The sequence below is a fragment of the Hemibagrus wyckioides genome, linkage group LG02 (assembly GCF_019097595.1).
Source record: "Hemibagrus wyckioides isolate EC202008001 linkage group LG02, SWU_Hwy_1.0, whole genome shotgun sequence".
Taxonomy (NCBI): Eukaryota; Metazoa; Chordata; class Actinopteri; order Siluriformes; family Bagridae; genus Hemibagrus; species Hemibagrus wyckioides.
This window is the reverse complement of record NC_080711.1, coordinates 3564977-3587404: the sequence shown is the minus strand read 5'-3', so window position 1 is coordinate 3587404 and position 22428 is coordinate 3564977. Positions and strand designations below refer to the sequence as shown.

Here is a 22428-nt window from a genome sequence, read left to right as displayed (position 1 = left end):
AGCTTTGTGGGAACAGTTTAGGGATGACCCCTTCCTGTTCCAACATGACTGCACACCAGTGACCAAAGCAAGGTCCATAAAGACATGGATGAGTGAGTTTGGTGTGGAGGAACTTGACTGGCCTGCACAGAGTCCTGACCTCAACCCCATAGAACACCTTTGGGATGAATTAGAGCGGAGACTGTGAGACAGACCTTCTCATCCAACATCAGTGCCTGACCTCACAAATGCACTTCTAGAGGAATGCTCAAAAATTCCCATAAACACACTCCTAAACCTCGTGGAAAACCTATCTAGAAGAGTTGAAGCTGTTATAGCTGCAAAGGGTGGGACAACTCCATATTACATTCAAGTGCATGTAAAGGCAGATCTCTCAAAACTTTTGGAAAGATAGCATACTACCATATTTTTTCTACGTTACATATGTTATCATATTTTCCTATATTCTATTTTTTTCTATTGGTCATTTATGTACTTTGGGTCAAGTCACTAAGGAAAACTCTTTCACTATAGGCGTCAAACGTATGTAATATAAACCTTGATAGTAAGATATTACAGTGTTGAGGGATTCATCTTCAGCTCAGGTACAAAACTAATCAATCACCACAGGTAAGATCATCAGGAAGATATATACAGTAAAGATATATGCTGAATAAATGGACACTTTTGCACACCATGAAACATAAAAAAGAGGGACAGAACTAACAGGTCCGGCTTTCCTCCAGTCTCAGGACATCAGAATAACCCCATTCACACGAAACCAAGAGAAAGAAAGACAGACACGGTGGTCAAGTTTCCCAGATATAACTTTTTTATTTAACAACACTCTGGTTATGGAAACAGACAGACAGACAGTAGTGCTCTAATCCACCATCCATCATAACAGCGCAAATATTTCTGGATATTTCTGGTAGGTGTGAACCCAAGCATCCTGCAGTCAGGGAACGTTCACCCTGCTATATCAGAATATGTCTAGCCATCAAGAAGAAGTTGTTTCAGATAATATTCTCCCTATTAGCCCAGGTACATGCAAATAAATATACAGTGCATTAAGAAAAGCCCATGTCTGAAAGCCTAAAGGAAAAAACAAAAACCTGAACTTGTGCTTAATCAGGAAAAAGTAATGAGAGCAAACATAAAACAGACAGATTTCTTAATGGATTTAGTAACTCTTTCCAGAAACCATGAGCCCAAACTCCTGGATGCTGATTTCTTTGTTCTGGTACTGCTGCAGCTGGCGTTTGGTGATGGTCCCGGACCGCAGGGCATCATCGATGGAGAACTTTTGGCCGGATTTTCTGTCGTAGAGAACAGACGACTCTCCAGTTGGACCATTGAGGGTGATCTCCTCCCAGTCGCATTCCTGACTCTGGAGGTTGACAAACATCTTCCAGTCGATCAGCCCCTGCTTGTACGCCTCCTCCGGGCGCATCTCTTTGCCCGTGTCGGGGTCGATGACGACGATCGAGCGACGGAGGTGGCTTTCCCTCTGCTCTCTCTTCACCCTCACAGCAGACAGGCTCTTCTGTAGCCCTTCGATTTCTTTGTCTTTCTCGGTCGTGATGCGTCTCAGTTCTAGAAGCTCGTTCTGCAGCGCCGTTAGCCGTATTTCCAGGCTCCTGCTGCTGTCCATCGGGGTGGACTCTGTGATTTGCCTGGTTTCTTTTGTGGTGATCTGGATTTCGGACTGGAGTTTTCTGATCTCGTTCTGCAGGCGCTGGTTCTCGTGGAGAAGTCTGCTGCTCTCTTCGCGGATGTAGTCGAGCTCTTTGGAAGACTTTGTGTTCGTGAACTCCAATTCAGTTAGCCTGGTAGTGATGGTGCTGAGCTGGAAGTCCAGTTCTTGCCTGCGTTTCGTTTCTTCTTCAAGGCTCTTCTTCAGCCGCTCGATCTCAATCTCGGCTTCTGGGTCCACCTCAACCTGGACCTTCTCGGTGCAAACGACTTTCTCCCGGACCTCTATTTTCTCCAGCGTATGTTGCTGCTGCAGCAGAGCGTTGTACTCTTTCTCCAGGAGCAGACGCTTGTGCCTCTCTTCCTCAACCTGAAGGCGTAAGATGGAATGCTCTTTCTCCTGCTGTGGATCTTGCTGCAGAAGGACCTTTTGTTTGACGGTAACCTTCTCTCTGGTTTCTTTGTCCCTGATCTCAAGCTCGCTGAGTCGGACTCTCAATCTCTGAATTTCAAGCTCGGCCTCTCGCCGGGCTCTGCGCTCGCGTTCAAGTTCCTCCAGCTGGAGATCCAGATCAGCCTTCTGATGCTGCAGCCTGACCAACTCATCTTTCAGGTTTTCCCTCTGTTTCACCTCGGAGTTGATGTTCTGAGTGAAGGTCACACATTCGGACTTCAGCACTGGGTCTTCTTCCATCTTCACCACTTCTTGCTGCACAACCTTCTCTCTGACCTGTGATAAGTCGATCTTCTTGAGCCTGATCCTCTCTTCAGTGGTAGTTCGCTCTCTCTCTAGATCCAAGCGCTTCCTCTGTTCCTCAGCCAGCCTCTTCTTGAGGGTCTCGATTTCTTCCCTGGTTTTAGGATCTTCTCTGTACTGAAGGACTTCATTAACCACCTCTTTGGTCTGCACCTGGGGTTTGGTGTCTTTCCACCTCTGGATCTCGCTTCTAAGTTGTACCATCTCTAGTTCAAATTTCTCGGTCAAGTGCGTCTTGTCCACGATTTCGTTTCGGAGTCTCTCCAGCTCTCTTTCGGTTTCTGGATCGGTCTTGTACTTGATAACCTCCTTGATGATTTCTTTGATTTCGACTTGTGGGCCTCGGTTTCGCAAAACCACCAGCTCATCCTGAGTGGACTTCAGCTGGAGCTCGGCAGCTCTGCATCTTCTCTGAGCTTCCACAACTTCAAGTCTAAGATTGGCGACCTCTGTCTCCGCCTTGGGGTCGGGTCTGACGATCTCACGCATTTTTTCCTGAATGATGACCTTGGACTTTTCCTCCTCGAGGCTCGTAATCTTTCTTTGAATGTCGGTTCTCTCTCTCTGAATAGACATGTGCTTTGACTTTTCGTCTTCAAGCTGCCGTCTCAGGGTGTCAACCTCCCTCTCCAAAGCGATGTCTTTTTCCACCTTGACAACCTCTCTGATGGAGATCTTCTCCTCAGCCATGGCCTTTTCCTTCTCCAGACGCTTGAGTTTTTCTTGTAGGAATCGAAGCTCGTCTTCTAGCTGTTTGCGATTGTTGATTTCTTTCTGCTTCCTCTCCATGAGCAGTTGGTACTCCGTCTCAAGCTGAGGATCGTTTCTCACCTTTATGACCTCTTCCTCCTTGATGACTTCCTGCTCCTTGCTCTTCTCAGCAGCCAGGATTGTGATTTGCTTTTGGATCTGGACGACATCATTGTCCTTGACTAGCTTTTGTCTTTTGAGCTCCTCCAGCTCTTCTCTTAGCCTTCGTACTTCCTCTTCCTGTCCACGGTCCCTTTCAATGCGAAGGACCTCTTTGACCGTGTACTGCTGAGCGCCTTCCTTCATTTCTGTCTCGATGCCACGGAGCTTCACGCGGAGTGTGTCCAGCTCGCCTTCCAGGATGCGAGTGGTCCTGCGTTCGTCCGAGAGCCTCTGCTGGACTTTGCTCATCTCTTCATCCAGCTGAGGATCGGGGACCTTCTTGATCAGCTCTTTTTTGACGATCGTATCCTGCGGCCTCTGCCCTTCCAGCACATAGATGTCAGTCTGAATGGTTTTGATTTCCTTTTCAAGCTGTTGCCTTCTCAGGATCTCGTCCTCCAGCTGATTCTTAATTCTCCAGGATTCATCTCCTGAAGCGGAAGACTTCACCGTCTGAACATTCTGCTGGATGACTTGCATCTCTGCTTGCTGTTAAACAATACGTTCATGAATAATCGGTTAACGAGCAAATGATATGAAAAGGAAAACTCTGGCGGAGTGTTTTGGTGGACGTTATACCATACCTGATTAAGAAGACTTTGTGCAAACTCAAGGTTCTGTAGTCGTTGCTTGTTCACAGCATTGACCTCTGTGAATTTGGCCTCGATGGCTGCTTCCTGTTCAACACAATAGTTTCAAATGATGATTAAAGTTGGAATATTATTAAACATGGCTTCCACTAAGTTCGCTTGCTGTTTTTAGGAACTGTTAGGACTGTACATGATGCTTTATTAAAGGCAGTTAAACTCTCAGAAACAGTGCTAGTTAACTGTGAGACAAATACACGTCATGTGCAAGATTCAATATCTAGATGTTATTTCAAGAATTTCTCAATTCTCAAAGCCCACTTCTTACTGACAATATATTTTCTTACCCAAGAAAAAAAAAAAAAAAAATTATATTTAACCCAAACCAGTTGTACATGTCTTTTATTCTTGGTCCAGTCCTCTATATTATCTAGAGAAAACCATGTACTATGTGTATGAATCATATCCTTTTACCTCTCCTTTGACTCTCAGTGCAGGAGATTCCAGTCGGCTCCTCTTGTATGTCTGCGTCACCAGGCCATCTTCGAGGTCAAGAATGGACCTGAATCTCTCGGCTTCGTTTTCATAATCCTGACCAGAGAATCCACAAAGAGCAACATGTTAAGGATTCACCACAATATATCTTGTTTTAAACTATGAAAGATAATTCTGTGAGGGATGGAGTCACACCTTGACTGCTTGTTGGTAAAGCTGAGCGTTCTTCGAGACGGTGTTCAAGTCCGATTCCTTTCTTGCGATGTCGGAGAGCAGATTCTAGGGACGAACATAAAAATTTGCTCACCTGCTGTAGGTTATTTGAGAAATAAAACCTACAGGATCAAGCGGTGATGTTAGACTAAAGTGGACTTACTCTTTGGTTTTTCAGTTTTCCATCGACCTGCTGGATCGTGTCGGACTCGTGTGCCTCGTAGTTCGGGACGCGAGTGAGCCAGCTGTTCAGGTTGTCATAATCTTTACGGTAACCGCTGTAGGAGGTTTTAGCTCTCTGCAGACTCTGGGATCTGGAAAACAAAAAACAAAAGCAATCAGAAATTAGTACAGTAAGTCCAGAAAGTGCACAGTAAGTGAGCTTTGAGATACACACATTATATATATATATATATATATATATATATATATATATATATATATACACACACACACACACACACACACACACACACACACACACACACATATATATATATATATATATATATATGTATATATATATATATGTATATATATATATATATATATATATATACACACACACACACACACACACACACATACATATATATATATATATATATATATATATATATGTATATATATATATATATATATATATATATATATATATATATATAAAATATATATATATAAAACATTCAATATAAATACACTATATTGCCAAAGGTTTTGGGACACCCCTCCAAATTATTGAATTCAGGTGTTGTTTTACAGGAGGAAAGGAACTCTTAATGCTTCAGCTTCATACCAAGACATTTTGGACAATTTCATGCTTTGTGGGAATAGTTTGGGGATGACCCCTTCCTGTTCCAACATGACTGCACACCAGTGACCAAAGCAAGGTCCATAAAGACATGGATGAGTGAGTTTGGTGTGGAGGAACTTGACTGAGTCCTGACCTCATCCTGATAGAACACCTTTGGGATGAATTAGAGTGGAGACTGTGAGCCAGGCCTCCTCGTCCAACATCAGTGCCTGACCTCACAAATGCACTTCTAGAGTAACTGTCAAAAATTCCCATAAACACACTCCTAAACCTTGTGGAAAGCCTTCCCAGAAGAGTTGAAGCTGTTATAGCTGCAAAGGGCGGGACAACTCCATATTACATTCAAGTGCATGGAAGGCAGACGCCCCAAACTTTTGACAATATAGTGTAAAAGTAACGTTTTAGGACATTCACAGATACACAATGTGACATCCCAATTTCTTCCTCTGATCTATCCAGACACTAAGACAGCACTGATTGATAAGATACTGATAAGATCATTACCTGGTGTCAATCTGCCTGAGAAGATTCTCATAGCGCTTGCTCAGTTTTTGGACTTCAGCTTCCTGCCGGTCGATGTCGGGGCAGTGCTCCTGCACTCTGTTCACCATGTTATCGCAGCTGATTTTCGAGCTCCTCAGATCGCTCTCCAGATTCGGGATGACGGAAGCCTTGGCATTCAGCTCTGAGCGCATGTCCTGCGTCGGATCGGATATGTTAATGAGTACACGTGTGTGTTCGATGTAGCTGATAAATAATTCAGGATATTATGTGATATATAAGCAACGTCTTACAGATAGCTCACGCAGAGCCTTATCCAGAGAGGTCGGGTCAGTGGGAGCGATTTCTTCCCTGGCCAGCCTGTTCTCGTAGGGCGTGAGCATGTTTTTGCAGTTCTGTATCGAGGTCTCCAGCTTGTTGGAGTTCTGAAGTCTGCATAAATAAACAAGAACATTCCAGTGTTAGGTTTATCACACGTGTGTGTAATCAGAAAGAACAAAACAAAACAGATAGAGGGCACACACCTATCGTCCGTACACTGCAGCAGCTGCTGGATCTTGTCGTATTTGTTGACAGTGGTGTCGACCTTGGAGGAGAGCTGTGGAGCGCTGGCACACTTGGGGTTGGATTTGAGGAAAGTCTCAGCCTCACGCACTTTGGTGGTCTTCTCCGGTTCAATCCTACGGACGGCGGAGGCGATGTCCTAATAATTAAATGAAATAAAGTTTATATTTGGTATTTAAGGTGGGAAGAATCAGTGTGTTTTGCATTAAACTGAGAATTTTCTGAATTTCCTTCATGATTTTCTTCATGAATTTCCTGCAGGTCAGTGTCTCCGTGATGTCAGTGTGGAATGCTATTTTAGTACATATGTAATAAATAAACATGCGTATGATAAATAATGCAGCAATAAATATATCGATGAGTCATATATAATAATAATTTTGTAAATAAACAATAACAAACTAGAAAAATTATTTCAGCATACTGTTTTTTTTACAACATAATTGCATTTAAGTTCATTTTAAATTTTATAATAATTTTATTTCCCATGAAAAACAAAATACCATTTTCTTTTTATAATAAGACTGTTATTTATTTATTAATTTATTTATTTGTCTATATTCAAATTTCCTGACGAGTAAATATCCAAGAGCATATGTGACTTTTATTTAATTAAAAATATTTTTATTTTGGTGGTACAACCACACCACATAAATTTTATATTAATATAATATTTATTATCCGTTATTTGCAGCTCAGTATGTGTTTCAGGCAAACTAGAAGAAGCTCTGAGCTTCTTTCTGTAATCTATATATAAATTATTATATAAATATTAATATATATATATAAGTAAGTATCTCATATTTTTACCCTCATGTTCTGCAGCCTGTCGGCGCTGTCCTGTACAGGACGGTTCTGCTCCAGAGGGGGGCGCACTTGGGAATAAATGCCCTTCTCCTGCTTATCGAGGTCGTTCACCACTTTATCCAGTCCGGCCATCAGCTGGCGGCACTGCAGCTCCTGCTTATCTGTGATACAGGTGTCAGAAAATCAATTAATACCTTTCATGTCTTTCCAAGCAAATTTCCAACGCAACTAAAAACATATATCTAATAACATGATAAAGAAAAGAGAGAGCGAGCGAGCGAGAGAGATCAAATAAAAGGGTTTTGTTTGTTACACAGGGCTTAGTACAATATTCTGGAAACATAATGACGGCTGAACCATAAATGTATAGCTTCATAAATGTGTTATGATTCTGCGTGACAACAAATATAATGATTTTTTGTTTTTGTTTTGGGGGGGCGGAAATTTTCTCTCTAATTTGGTCCCACCCACCACTCAGCTCTGACCAATCGTACGACAGCTACCAGGTGAGGACGGTAAAAAGGTGAACATGTGCAAGCATCTTTTCATTACAAGGGCAGTGTAACATTTTCTACTGGTAGGGAAGAGTGTTAAATCTGTCCTCTTCCACGTACATGAGCTCACAGGCTCTCACGATTGGTCAGTGATTGAAAGGATGGATGACATCACTTAAGTCAGGATTTAACCTCGTGTTCTCTGGACAATAGATCAAACATTTAGAATGATCGGGTGATCATGTGACAACGTGAATGGACTGGGAACGTGTGAAAGATCAAACTATTTAAAGATAAAATATTTAGCCGTAAAGCACTACGCGGTCCTCGTCGATTAGAATACAATAAAAAGAGTCACGACACACAATAACCAGAATCTATTCACCTTTTTAACATTAAATCAGACTAGTGTAGAATGCTTTGCTCTGACCGCATGGTTTTGTCATATATATTAAAAAAAAAGGGCGTGGCAACAGGTAACATTAACCTGACACTAAACACAAATGAAGCACAAAGGGAAGGGACAGCGAAGTAAAAATGATAGCTGTTCTCTTTGTTAATTGCAAACACGCCCCTTAATTTTACAGAAAAATACATCATTATTTCATCGCCTTAGGTAACAGACCGAAAACATCCACAAATCACAGCCGTCAAAGTCTGTCAGGGTTTTGATTTATATACGATAGGAAAGTAGCTCATAAAAAAAGAGTGAGTTCTTTTTTAAGTTAGTGGAAGAGAATTCTCCAAAAACAGAATGTGAACAAAAGTGAAATAAATGTCTTTTCAAATACTTGCTGACTGATGTTTCTCCAAATATAATCTGAATGAATCCTAGGAATTTGATCTGAATTAATATGATCTAAATGAATTCCAGGAATATGATCTGAATAAATCCCAGGAATATGATCTGAATAAATCCCAGGAACACACCTTGTCCACCCGTGCTGTCCTTCTTCAGGCCGGCCTGTCGGGACTGCAGCGCTGTTTTGCTGCTTGCCAACTTCTGTTTGTTGGCCTTCTGCTGACTCACCAAACTGTATCATGACAAGGAAAAATAAATAATGTAAATCCTCAAGCAGAGAAATGGCAATTACAGCAAGGGGTAATGCACATGATAAAAGGTTCATGATTACATTTGTAATAATGGATTCTCCCTGCTGTTTTAAACCACTCTGTTACATACATATAGTTTCTGTAGCATTTATCCTACAGTGTTTCAGGGACCCTTGAGTCTGAGTCATTGAGACAGACCCTGGACAGGGTCCCAGACCATCACAGGACACAGTTACACACGTTGTACAATGTAGTGCTGCTGATCAGCCTACAAAGCACAGACCAGAGAACCTGGAGGAAACCCACCAATCACAAGGGTAACATGCAAACTCCAAACCTGGGCGGAGGCAGGAATCAACACTGGATGCGTAAGGCGAACGTGCTAACTACTACACCGCTGTGCTGTATTACAACACTTACCAATGCCAAACACTGGTATGCACTAATCCGTGAATCCGCAATCCGATCCAGTCCGGATTTTACCCCGTTCTCGCTCACCTGTTTGCTCTTTACCCTCGATTGCTTACGTGTATTAAAACCTGTTTGTTCCCACCTATCTCGGTCAGGTTATGCTATTCAAGCCTGCATCCCTGAGCTGTTCATTCCCTGACTTCATTAGTCCTGTTTTTTGGTCTTCTTGCCTTCGATTATGATTTCCCTGGCTGTTCTGTGCGCCTGACGTTTCACCTTTCAGCTTTTTCTGCCTTTTTAGTTCCATGAGCCTTGTAGCTCCAGTGCGAAACAAAAGCAAACACATGAACATTGTGTACACACTTCAGTTTTAGACTAACATTCTTTTAATATTTGTTTTCACAGCATGGCACTTTGGTAAACATTACGCTGTCCGGGACACGGGCTCTTTAAAGCCTGCGAGTGATACTAGCTGCCAGACTAGAAAGCTCGACAGAAAGAGGAATACACACTTGTCGGCAATGGCGACAGAGTCCGGGTCAGTAGGTGGGATGATGAAGCAGACGCCGGGGGCTGCCATGGTGCAACCGGTCGAGTCTTTCACGTCCCATTTCTGTCCGTTGTTCCTGAGCAGGGTGTAGCGCTCTCCTCGGTGAATCTGACCCTGTGTGTACGGTAAATAAAGGAGGAAAATGTTTGTCAAGCTCCATGAAATTTCCATAAATGTCTTCCAATAATAGACAGGGATAGGAGAGCTAGTGTTTAATACCCCCTCTGTGTCGAAGTCGCACAGAGCCTCGATGGGAAGAAGCTTTTGTGAAGCAGTCCTGCGGTACTTCAAGGGCAGAACCTGAAGGCTGCGGTTTTGGAGAGCTTTCACTCGATCGTCGAAGGAATCCATGGCTCTCGACTGGTCCTGAACAAATACGTTTTTTTCAAGACTCTAACACAACTTTACACACACAGACACACACACAAAGTATATAGAATGAATAAATGCTGAAATATTTATATATGTTTACGTTCAGGTCTGTGAGCAAGCCTTCCAACTGGTACTGGTCTTTAAAGTCAGGGTTGTACTTCTGGTTGATTTCAGTATCCAGGCGCTTCAGCAGGTCCTGAGTGTCTCTGGCTTCCTTCTGGAACTGCATATGGAAAAACCGAGCCGTTAAAACTCGTTATCGAACCGTCTTTAATGCCGTGATTTTGTCCAGATGTTCGTTTTCCTTACCTTGTGGTACTCATCCATGTTCTTCAGGTGATTCTCTTCGCAGATCAGCAGGTTGAGATATTCCTTCCAGTCCGCGTGGACGGCATCCATATGCGCCTGGAGGCGAGAAACGTCACAAAGCCGTGAATAATTGGATTTCTTAATATGTACATTTTACATTAGAACTTTTTAAATATTAAACAATACACAATATGTATTACGAAATACAGGAGGAAAGGAACTCAATGCTATTTTTTATAAAGACTATTTTTTAACATTTACACAAGGAAATTATTTAATAAGGTACGATTTTATGAATGCTGAGCAAAATGTAAACATTGGCTATGTCCAATTAGAGTTAATAACTGTCATAAAAAATAAAATAAAAAAAAAAACTAGAAAAACCTTAGAGATATTCACAATCCGAGACGGGACAGGATTTTCAGCTGAATAGTAAACTCTTGCTGAATCCCTGAATGGCGTCATACATTGTGACATTTTTTTAACATCCTTGTTCCTAATCCTATGCCACAAGTTAAAGCTTTTTTTTTTTTTTTTGCTACATCTGCTGAAGCACTGACCGTGCTAGAGTAAGCTTTTCAAGGCCATCTAGAAAGTGTGAAAGAGAAAAACATCCAAAGAAGTGGATCTTGCACCGTGACAATTCACCTGCACGCAAACGCCAAACGATGTGGTCATCTCATCACATCCACCATGTTTGTGAAATCTCACTTGTGACTTGTTTTTGGTTTGCTCTCACTCTCTCTCTCTCTCTCTGTCTATGTGTGTGTGTGTTTGGGGGGGGGTGTTGGTGCACACATGTCATGTGAGTTTGTTCCTAATGCTTTCCCCTGGACACATAACCACCTTTAATACAATAAGCTAAATCACAGTCTGTCCAGGGGAAACAAACTCTCCATGATCAACTTTGTTAATGTAAAAAAAGAAAGAAAAAAAAAGACGATGGTGTGTGATTTGACCTAACGCCTTTTTTTGGGTGGGGTTTAGCACCTTAACACTGTGGTTTTAAAAACCTTGCTCTAGCACAGTCACTGCTAGTCAGTGTTATTGAGCAAAAAAAAAAAAAAAACCCAAAATGTAAACATCTTAAATATCTGCCCTGGAAATTGTAGAACTAAAAACCAACAAATTCATGCGTATGATCTTAGAGAGAGGAAAAAAAAAAAAAAAGACATATGCCATATTATCGATATGATATTGTCATAGCTCCTAGCCCAGCTTTACATCAGTTTATTAATTATAAATAAATAAATAAATAAATAAATAACTAACAATAAATCTGACCGTACCTCGATGACGTTCTTTCCTGGGTGTCCCTGGGTGATGAGTTTTTCCCCTTCGTCGCTCAGCTTAGTGATGGTTCCTTCCTTGGATTCCAGACACTTGCTGATGAAGTTCTACAGAAGAGGGATAAGGTGGAAAAAGAGACGTTTTTGGCATTCATGGAAATAAATCCACATGTTATATGATGGTTTCAGGTCTACTACTAAACATGCTCAGGTCATATTTCCATTACAAAATGTTGCCTCTTTTTCCTTCAGGATTTCTTATAAAGAAAGGCAGACAAGATAACATTGGGGGATTTTATCACTCATTTTAGAAATATTACAGCACAGTGACACACACTTGGCGAATGTTGTTACCTCGTACTGCCTCTTGCGAGCCGGGTAGTCGAGGTTGGCATCGCTCCAGTCGTATGAGATGCGTTCATCAGCCTGCTGGTCCAGCCAGTAGAGCTCGTTGGTGCAGCGCTGCATGTAGTCCCTCAGACTGAGCAGGTCCTTCTGACGAGCTGTGGACCTAGCCTGGGTGTGATAGTCAGAACAATATGTCCAGGCATCTGGGTGCGAAATAATCTCAATCTTAGATCCTTAAGATCTAAGATCCAATCTTAAAGCTCCTTAGTGGAGCTTTGAATGGATAAACACGAAAGGCAAATATCAAACGTGTCCTCGAACTCCCTATTCAAATCCACAGACCTCAGAGCTCTGGGAAGCAGGGCTACCGATGTGTTTGACTGCTCTACATAGACTTTCAATGAAATCTAATGCTAGAAAGTTAATGAAAGGGAACAGCAGAGCTTTTACCAGGAGTTTGTTGTATTTCATCTGCAGGCCATCATAATCCTGCAACACAAACGGGAGAGTCAGATGAGTAATACTCTTTTATTCACACACGCTGGACTGCTTCAAACCTGCATTCTAGGCAACTACTTAAATATTAACACTCAGCTGCTTTGACAGAAGAAGAAGAAGAAGAAGAAGAAGAATCAGCAGCTTTGGAGCACAGCTCTAACACAAGATTATGAGGCTATGCTAATAATAAGAAAATGAGCCGTGCGGTTAAATCACCTTGTCTCCCTGACCGATGTAAGGAGCCAGGGCCTCCACTTCACTGTGAAAGATATTGTGCTCTTCCACTTCATTCTCAATGGTGGGCAGATCCTGTCCAAATCCTTTGTTGTTCAGAGTTGCCTGCAACACACACACACATACTTCCAGATTAATAGTTGGCTTTGACTTTCTGAAAGAAGAGATGGTAAATGAGAGCAGGCGTGATAGAGACAGAAGTAGATTGGAGAAACGCACCATTTTCTCATCGATGATCTTGCCCCAGTTGACGCTGGGAACCCCTTCGGATCGTGTCAGGTGGTAAATGTGGTTGTGGTCGTTGCGCAGCTTCTTCACACGCTCACGCAGCTGCCTCATACTTCACAAAAAAACAAACCACAGCAAACGTGATTAGTGTATGTTACCGTATCCTATTCTAACTACAACGCTGATGCCTTAATGCTGAGGCAGCAAGACAAGGGTGATGGTGGAAATGGACAAATTTAGGATGAACCACTTTTCTCGGAACACCATAGAAATTAATGTTGTTTTAGAATCTCAGGTTCAGTTTCTAATAAAGATGCAGATGTTCTGTAAAAGTTCTGACTCAAATCATTATATATGGTAAAGAGCGAGGCTGCTTATAGTGTAATTATCACTGGGATATGAATTCGGACATGAATTTGATCTATATTGCTCATTTAAGGTGTTGTTATGTTGCTATATTCTATGCTATATATACTGTTAATGTCTTCACCCTGGCCTAATGACTGTTACTGCAGCTCTGATCGGCGTGTTTTCCTGTGGCATCTACTCACTCGTGCTCGATCATCTCGGCCTGCGGGTGCTGCAGGCGCTTGGCTTCGGCTGCGTCCTCATCCAGACCGTTTAGTGTTAACAGCGAGCTCTCGATCGCCTTGTTGGTGGAGTCTTGGTACAGCGGCGGCTTGCCCTCGTTGATCTTGACCACATCCTGTCCATAAAAAGTCATATGGTTAAATGAAAGTTTTGCGTCGTCTCGCCTGCCTCACGTTACTGACACGCTCTCTCAGACATACATCAATCTACATTTAATTAAAGGACCTAGAGAACTTACAGATTATTCAATGTACATTACTGGATTTTCATCACATTGAAGATCATATTGAGAGTACGATGGTTAGATGGTTTAGATCTCTGGCGCCCGATATGCACCGTACCGATTTTAGCCACAGTGTAGCTGAATATTTTATGAACATTTATCATGAACATTAAGGATGCTGTAACGAGCATCACCTTGTTGAGATTCTGTTCCGTCTCCAAGATGTTCTTCTCCACCTTGTCAGCGTTCCTCTGCAGCTTCTCAATCAGACTGGTCAGGTCCCTGTAGCACACAGGAAGAGACAAACAATTATAGTCAAATTTTTACCTAACAAGCAGAACGAGAAAACTGATACGAGGAAGCCAGCTCTGTGTCTGTGTGGCATAACATATGTATATTATATTATCCATCATTCCTGGCCTTCATAAACAGTTCATAGAGGAAGAAGGTACAACACCCAGTCGCAGTCTGCTCACAAATCCACACCTGCATTTATTTTTATAAGCAATCGCTGTTTGCACAAAACAATTTTCATTCTCCGAACAGAAACAGATGCACGCTGGGAACGTGATGGCCTGATTAAGTAAACTGCCACGCCCTTTTCATGCCCGACACCAGGTAATGTATTGTGTTACACTACGAGGAAATCTTTCAGAGTTGTAACAAAATGTGTAATAATTGCTACTTTGCCCAACTGGGCATGACCTAACTTGATGAAAATGAAGCGTACACCACATTTTCCTCGAGGGTTTTTTTAGTGTGTACGATCACTTCAGTTCCTTAATTCTTGGAGAAAAGCCTTCGTCTGAAAGAGCCTGAGTGACCTTAAAGCCATGAGGGAAAGTGAGATGGCAAGACAATCATGCTGGCGTTTCTGTACATGGACAGGACAGACGGGTTTAATTCTCACAGGGGTTTTATTTGTGCTGAGATAACGAAACGAAATGAAAGTGAGAGAAGCTGATCTTATACAAAATTTGTGATTCTATCAAAGACAGCATCATGATGACAAAGGGGGGAAAAAAAACCACAGCTTTTATAGCCGGGCTAGTCTGAAATCATTTTGACTTGCAAAGCGTCTCGCAGCCAGCATGAAGCTTACCGTCAGCGTGCATATCTGCAAACCCAGTGTGTTTGACAGAGAACTGCACTGCAGGCAAGAATATCCTCATAACTTTATTTTTGCAGGTGATGACTGACATGATAGCACACAGAGACTATACAGTGAGCTAGGATTAAAAATATTAAAAAAAAAACCAGGCTGTGCAATTTTCTGGCACTTTAAAACACTCATGGTTTTCACATGATGTCATGAGTTTTATTCGCTCGTTATGTAATTCAGTGTTTTGGATGTTCACTTGCAGCATAATCAGAGCTTTTCTTCTGAGGACACGTCTGCTTTCTTTTACATTCAGAGATACGCAGGGAGTTGGTGCAGTATCAGTGGGAGAGGTCACAGTCATTTGTTGCCACACCGCATGTTTCTTGGATAAACACACAGTGGTGGCTCAGGTTCTGGGATTTTTGGTGAGAAGGGTAAGAGTTCATGTCACAAGCCTTGCCAACTGTGAGCTCTTGAGCAAGGCTGTTAACTCTCTGCTACTTTCTTTTCACTACTCGAGTGACGCTGTAGCGTGTTCCAACACTTGCTAGGTTTTTGTTGTTGCTTGGACCAGTTCTCATAGAAGCAATATCAAGATTTACACAAGATGAGTCTCGCCCACTTCACATCAAAAGAGAAGAAATTCTGTGGATTTTTGTGCTACGTATTATGAGCATTATCCTCGTTAGAAAGCAATCAGAGATGTTATAAAACGCGAGGTTCTACAACATCGGGTGCGACTCGCATTTGATGACCTAGACAGAAAGCTATGCATCTTTCCTCTGACATCTGTTTCAAATACAATCATTTCAACAACAACAAAAAAGCGAGCCACATCCCTGCTGGGTACGTCCTTAAAAAATTACCCAGAGAACTGTGTGGAGGCTTGGCACCAGGAGAGCATTGTGGGTTGTAGTTTTGTGGCTGGCTATGACTCATGTGAGAGCCGGGCCTTTCTTCTGTGCCTCATACGAGGAAACTAGGTCCAATGTTCAACTGATCCGTTTCACATGTGGGATGGAACCACCGTGGGCTTCATCAACACGAACATGTCCCACTGAGCCGCATGCAGAACATCCCGTACGAACCATGAGCACGGTTTCTAATTCACAACTTCCCTGGATGAACATCTTTACCAAACCTAAACATATCTGAACATCCCACTGAGAGCTAATGCTCAAGGCTAAACCCGAATCTCCAATCCTGTCTGCTTGTTAGAACTAGTTTCTCGGAGCTCTGGAACTAGAAAATCAGGCAAAACAAAGGGACAACTTTCAACGTCTTAAGCAAGAAGATCCACTCGTGGGGGAAAGGTGCGAGATGAGAAGGGCGGGGAGAAGCGGACATTGTTCAGATTCCGTGTCACCTCCCACCCAGGTAAACATTCGTGCACAGAAATGGCATTCGTGTCAAACACTCCACACACCTAGAAATGCCATTCAGTCCGAGACGCCGTCGGTGAAACGGAGTCGTATCGGACACCTCCTATCAGCACGCCTGTTTTAATTAGTCCTTTTTTTTTTACGACGGCTTAAACCCGGATTAAAAAAGGCGTCGCGGTTTCCAAAACGAACTAAATAATCAATTAAGTAATATCTTCTTCTTTCGGCTTTTCCCTTCAGGGGTCACCACAGCGAATCATCTCTCTCCACCTATACCTATCTTCAGCATCATCAACACTTGCTTCATATCCTCGTTTATTACATCCAATTATATTAAGCAACAGATTTCTCGACTAGCTACATTTCTACCATGAACAGAAACAAACCTGCAAAAGAAATGCATTATTTAACAACGAACACAAGTACACGAGGATGTAGACGCGACAAACCTACAAGTATTTATGGTGAAATGTTAGCTATATGTAGAAGCATCTTTGTGAGGCGTAGTGACAGGTGTAGCTAACCAAATGCTACCAAATGGTTCTTTTTCTTGTTTTAGGGGTGTTGCCATCAAGGGTTCGAGTATCTTTTGTGCCTTTAGTAGACATAATAGTACCTCAGAAACCACTAATGTACCTTTAAAGCATTGATTAAATGTTGTAAAATGTGCAGACTCCCAGATATAAAGGTACGTTTTTCTTTATCGTTAGTGTGGTGCTATCTTCTGTGCCCTCATTATTTATCTTTTCAACCTTCAGGGACCTTTAAAAGCCCTTTAAATCCCTCTAAAGCTTTAAGTAAAAGGTACACCAGTTATTCTCAGGTACATCCTTCATACAATTAAACATCCCAAAGCAATCCTTTCTGCATTGAGAAACTGAACAATACTTTGTATGAAGAAGACTTACACAACCTTATCCTGAAAGCCAATGAAACTTTCACACCACTTTCTCACAAATAAAGTAGCTAGGGTGCTTCTAGTGTGGTATTATTTTACCTGAAAGGCGCACGTGCCGCCGCTTTTACGTAAAAAAAAAGTAGTTATTTTTATTTATGGGATTTTATTTTTCAAGTAAAGTGTATTTGAGGTAGTTTATCGTCAGAAATATACGTTTCCGTGTACAAACTGTAGAGCTTTTAATAGAAATAGTACACCTTAGACATTAGCTTAGCAAAACGTCAGGACATTTCTGAGGTAATAATGGACGGTTATATATTTTTTTAAAAAGCAAAAAGCCGTTATTTTAAATTTAAAAAAAAAAAAAAAAAAATCGTGCTCGCGCACGGACGACATTCACGCGTTCACCCGCGCAGCACGAGACGTTTTAATAGTGAATAGTGATTTTTAACTCACTTTTCTGAACAAATTGAAGAATATAGTGGTCAGAGCTGCCGGAATAATGCACTGAAATATAGCGAGTGATGCTGAAAGTAGGTTTTAAAAAAGGGGTGAAAAGGCGGGGCACGAGCCCACAAACAAATAAATAAACAAATGTGCGCGAGACACAGTCCACGAACACAAACACACGCTTTTCAAACTGCATTAAGCCGTGGAAAGGAAACTCACTTTTTAGTGGACGTGGTTGGGGACAACACGCTGGACTTCGAGGTCTTCTTCCTGAACATTTTGTCCGATTTCCCAGCTCTTGTTGCTGTAAAAAAAAATATCCGCCTTTAGAGCGCTGTTTTGTGGTTCAGGATGTGAGGAATGTCGTGTCCAGGTAGAAACTCAACAAATGTCAGAGAGCTAGCAGCTGCTCTGTTTTTTAGCCAACATCTGCAGCAGTCTGCCACACACACACACCTGTACTGCTCCGTTTTACCCTGCCAGAGGCAACGCCCCCCAGTGTGTGTGTGTGTGTGTGTGTGTGTGTGGGCGGCGTCTCAGCTGTAGTACAGTGGGCGGGGTTTGTCGAGCATGGTGTATGAATGCACAGGTATCGAAGGTGTGTGAGAAAAATGCACACTGGGTTGGTTTAATGCAATGCAATATGCAATACTGCAGGAAAATAATATAATAATAATATACAGAATGAAATAAGGGGGAAAAAAATAAACAACCCTGAGGTTTATAGATTTAAGCAGTGCAATGAAATTCATACTCCAGGAAATAAATAAATAAATTTATGCAAAAATCATACTGCAAAAAAAGAAAAAAAAAAACCCAAAACAACATAAAAGCAATGAATATCGTACATCATAAAAAAAGGACAGAGAAATACAAAATACAGGATGCAATGAGTGAAAAATATAAAAAATATAATAAACAAAAAAAAAAAAACACCAAGAAAATTAATAAATAAATAAGTAAACAAACAAAATTAGAGAATAAAAAATTATTTAAAGCAAATCGTATTTTATGAAGAATTCGGTGCACGCAAAACAACCTATGTAAGCAATAATAATTAAGAAAATAAATAAATACAAATTAAGAAAATAAATAAATAAATATTTCAGAATGCAATGAGAAATATACTCCATATACAAAAATAAATAAATAAAATAAAGAAATAATTTTTTATGCATTTTATAATAATAAAATTTATTTATTAAAAATAAATAAATAAAATTAGAAAATGCATAGCCACTAAAATGATTTAAAGCAATTCAAATAATATTTTATAAACAAAATTCATAAATTATAAATAAATAAATAAATACAAATTTCAGAATTATATATATATTATATATATATTATATATATATTATATATATATAATACACACACACACACACACAGCTAAATAAAATGACCCAAAGCTATGACAATCACACTGCAGAACAATAAAACCACAAAAATACATAATACAATTAAAACAATGCACCTAAATAAAAATATTTCTGTGCTGGTTTTGGTTATATATTTAGGTTTTCTTAAACAAACAAAACATCGCAGTATATATATTATACGCACAAATGCTCGATTTTGGTCCAACCCAAAAGATTACATGGTGATGGAAAACAAATATTATAACATTTATTTAAACACGAATATGTATAGTATTTAATAGGCAATATAATATTTAATATTCAAGGTCATGGTCTACATATTGTGTGTTTATTCTTGCACAAGCTCATTGTTAATGTGCATGAAATATTAATGCTGTGAAGCAGATCAACACTGTTAGTTACAATACAGCTGATGTGTGTGCATGAGAAACACTGGAAAATGACATAAGGAGCTACTCCTGTGCCCGATGGAGGAGGTTTAATGATTTGGAAACAGCTGACCGCTCAGAGAACATCTCCAAATCATAGCCTATGTCCATGGACTCTGTCCAACTTTTATCTAGCTTGATTCATGCTCCTTTCCTGTCAAGTTAAAAAAAACTTCCATTCTGTTTTCTGACTGAAAAGAAAACACATAAATCTTTTCTCTTCTTCAGCATTAGCTCAGAAGTCTGATTCCTGCAGCCCCTGATGGAGCAGATTACAGTAACCTGTCTAACCTGTGTGAAGAATGCAGGCAGGTGTCTCTGTACTGTGTTTTCATCACTCAGGGGCTGATTCGTAGTAAATGGTACCATAAAGACAGTGAGTTAAAAAAAAAAAAACGTTTCACTGGAAAGCGAAGCGGATGATTTCACTTGAATGGAAGCTCTCATTAGAACTAATCACACTGTAATGACTGGAATTCTGTCAGGTGAACTGACTCAGTTCGTTTACAGGAGTCGACTCTTCTGGACCCCCACACAGCTTCATACACACTGCCTCATACACACTGCCTCATACACACTGCCTCATGCACACTGCCTCATGCACACTGCCTCATGCACACTGCCTCATGCACACTGTCTCATACACAGTGATACCTACACGCTGTCTCTTAAAAACTATCTTATACACACTGTCTCTTACACACTGCCTCATACACACTGTCTCATACACACTGCCTAATACACACTGCCTCATACACACTGCCTCATACACACTGCCTCATACACACTGTCTCATACACAGTGATACCTACACGCTGTCTCTTAAAAACTATCTTATACACACTGCCTCTTACACACTGCCTCATACACACTGTCTCATACACACTGCCTCATGCACAGTGATACCTACACGCTGCCTCATACACACTGTCTCATGCACACTGTCTCATACACACTGTCTCATACACAGTGATACCTACATGCTGTCTCTTAAACAATATCTTATACACACTGCCTCATACACACTGTCTCATACACACTGTCTCATACACAGTGATACCTACATGCTGTCTCTTAAACACTATCTTATACACACTGCCTCATACACATTGTCTCATGCACAGTGATACCTACACGCTGCCTCATACACACTGCCTCATGCACACTGTCTCATACACACTGCCTCATACACAGTGATACCTACACACTGCCTCATACACACTGCCTCATGCACAGTGACACATACACACTGCCTCATACACGCTGCCTTATACACACTGCCTCATGCACACTGTCTCATACACACTGCCTCATGCACAGTGATACCTACACACTGCCTCATACACACTGCCTCATGCACAGTGACACATACACACTGCCTCATACACGCTGCCTTATACACAATGCCTCATACACACTGTCTCATGCACACTGTCTTATACACACTGCCTCATACACACTGTCTCATGCACACTGCCTTATACACACTGCCTCATACACACTGCCTTATATACACTATCTTATACACACTGCCTCATACACACTGCCTTATATACACTATCTTATACACTCTGCTTCATGCACATTGACACTTACACACTGCCTCATACACGCTGCCTCATGCACAGTGACCCCTACACACTGCCTCATGCACATTGACACCTACACACTGCCTCATACACACTGCCTCATGCACAGTGACCCCTACACACTGCCTCATGCACATTGACACCTACACACTGCCTCATACACACTGCCTCATGCACAGTGACCCCTACACACTGCCTCATGCACACTGTCTCATACACATGTTTCATGCCTCATTCTTGGCTTATACTCACTGCCTTATACATGCTGCCTCATACACACTGTCTCATACCACACTGCCTCATACACACTGTCTTATACACACTGCCTCATACACACTGTCTCGTACATGCTGCCTCATTCACACCGACACATACACACGTTTCATACACACTGTCTCGTACATGCTGCCTCATAGATGCTGCCACAAGCACAGTCACATGCACACACATTTCATACACACCGACACATACACACGTTTCATACACGCTGCCTCATACACACTGCCTCCTACACGCTGTATGTTATCTCATGTTTATGACTTTAAAGTGACATGCTCTTTGAAATTTTTTGTAAATTGCAGTATTATCTTCTCAGGTGATCAGTCAGGTTAAGGTCAGGCTTGTGCAGGACACTCGAGTTCCTCCACTCCAACCTACGCAAAACCACGTCTTTGTGCACATGCACACTGTCACGCTGGAACAGGTTTGAGCCTCTTAGATCTAGTTAAGGGAAAAACTGTAATGCTAGTGCAAACAAAGACATTCTATACAAGTGTGTGTTTCCATCACATATGGGTGTGATGTTCATGTGTCCACAAATGCTCGACTATATAAGTGTACAAAGTGTCTGAATCTGTAGCAGTGTTTAGGATGAAGTTTGGGGACCAGGGGTACAAGGGATGTGGCCCTGTGATGGACTGGTGACCTGGTGTCCAGGGTGTACCTCTGCCTTTCACCCAATGTGTGCTGGGATAGGCTCCAGCAGATCCCCGTGACCCTAATTAGGAATAAAGCGGGTATAGAAAATGGATGGATGGATGGGTACAATGAAAAAAATATTGTGAGTTGAAGTTATATCAGTGTTTAGCTGTACATGTGTACCCTTTGACCTGTTTGGATTTCCTCCAGGTTCTCAGGTCTCCTCCTAAAAACATTCCAATGCATGGACTGTCTATAATAAATGACACAAATGAGCAGTGTGAATGGAATTCTCTCGAGAGCCACAGCAACCCTGACCAGGATAAATATCATAAATGAACGCCTCACGTTGGTC

At 41.5% G+C, this 22428-nt stretch overlaps 1 protein-coding gene across 1 annotated transcript; it reads right to left on the bottom strand.

Annotated features, from left to right (window-relative positions):
- Positions 1–788: 788 nt before the first annotated feature.
- Positions 789–18232, bottom strand: ppl (periplakin). The gene is made up of 22 exons (XM_058409400.1): positions 17976–18232; positions 14119–14206; positions 13662–13816; positions 13102–13222; positions 12865–12987; positions 12601–12639; positions 12157–12318; positions 11803–11910; positions 10514–10609; positions 10305–10427; positions 10052–10198; positions 9795–9946; positions 8749–8852; positions 7328–7485; positions 6478–6656; positions 6247–6385; positions 5957–6150; positions 4802–4952; positions 4621–4704; positions 4405–4521; positions 3928–4020; positions 789–3832 (listed from the first exon to the last, which is right to left on the bottom strand). Exons 1-22 carry the CDS (start codon positions 18032–18034, stop codon positions 1163–1165), a joined length of 5262 nt encoding a protein of 1753 aa, XP_058265383.1. The 5' UTR covers positions 18035–18232; the 3' UTR covers positions 789–1162.
- Between the last annotated feature and the right edge of the window lie 4196 nt (positions 18233–22428).

Excerpts from the sequence above, each read along its gene's own strand:
- ppl (XM_058409400.1), bottom strand. The coding sequence starts at position 18,034 with ATGTTCAGGAAGAAGACCTCGAAGTCCAGCGTGTTGTCCCCAACCACG. Across the intron at positions 11,911-12,156 it reads CTCGCAAGAGGCAGTACGAG|AACTTCATCAGCAAGTGTCT; the intron begins GTAACAACATTC and ends CCTCTTCTGTAG. Across the intron at positions 3,833-3,927 it reads CACAAAGTCTTCTTAATCAG|CAAGCAGAGATGCAAGTCAT; the intron begins GTATGGTATAAC and ends ATTGTTTAACAG.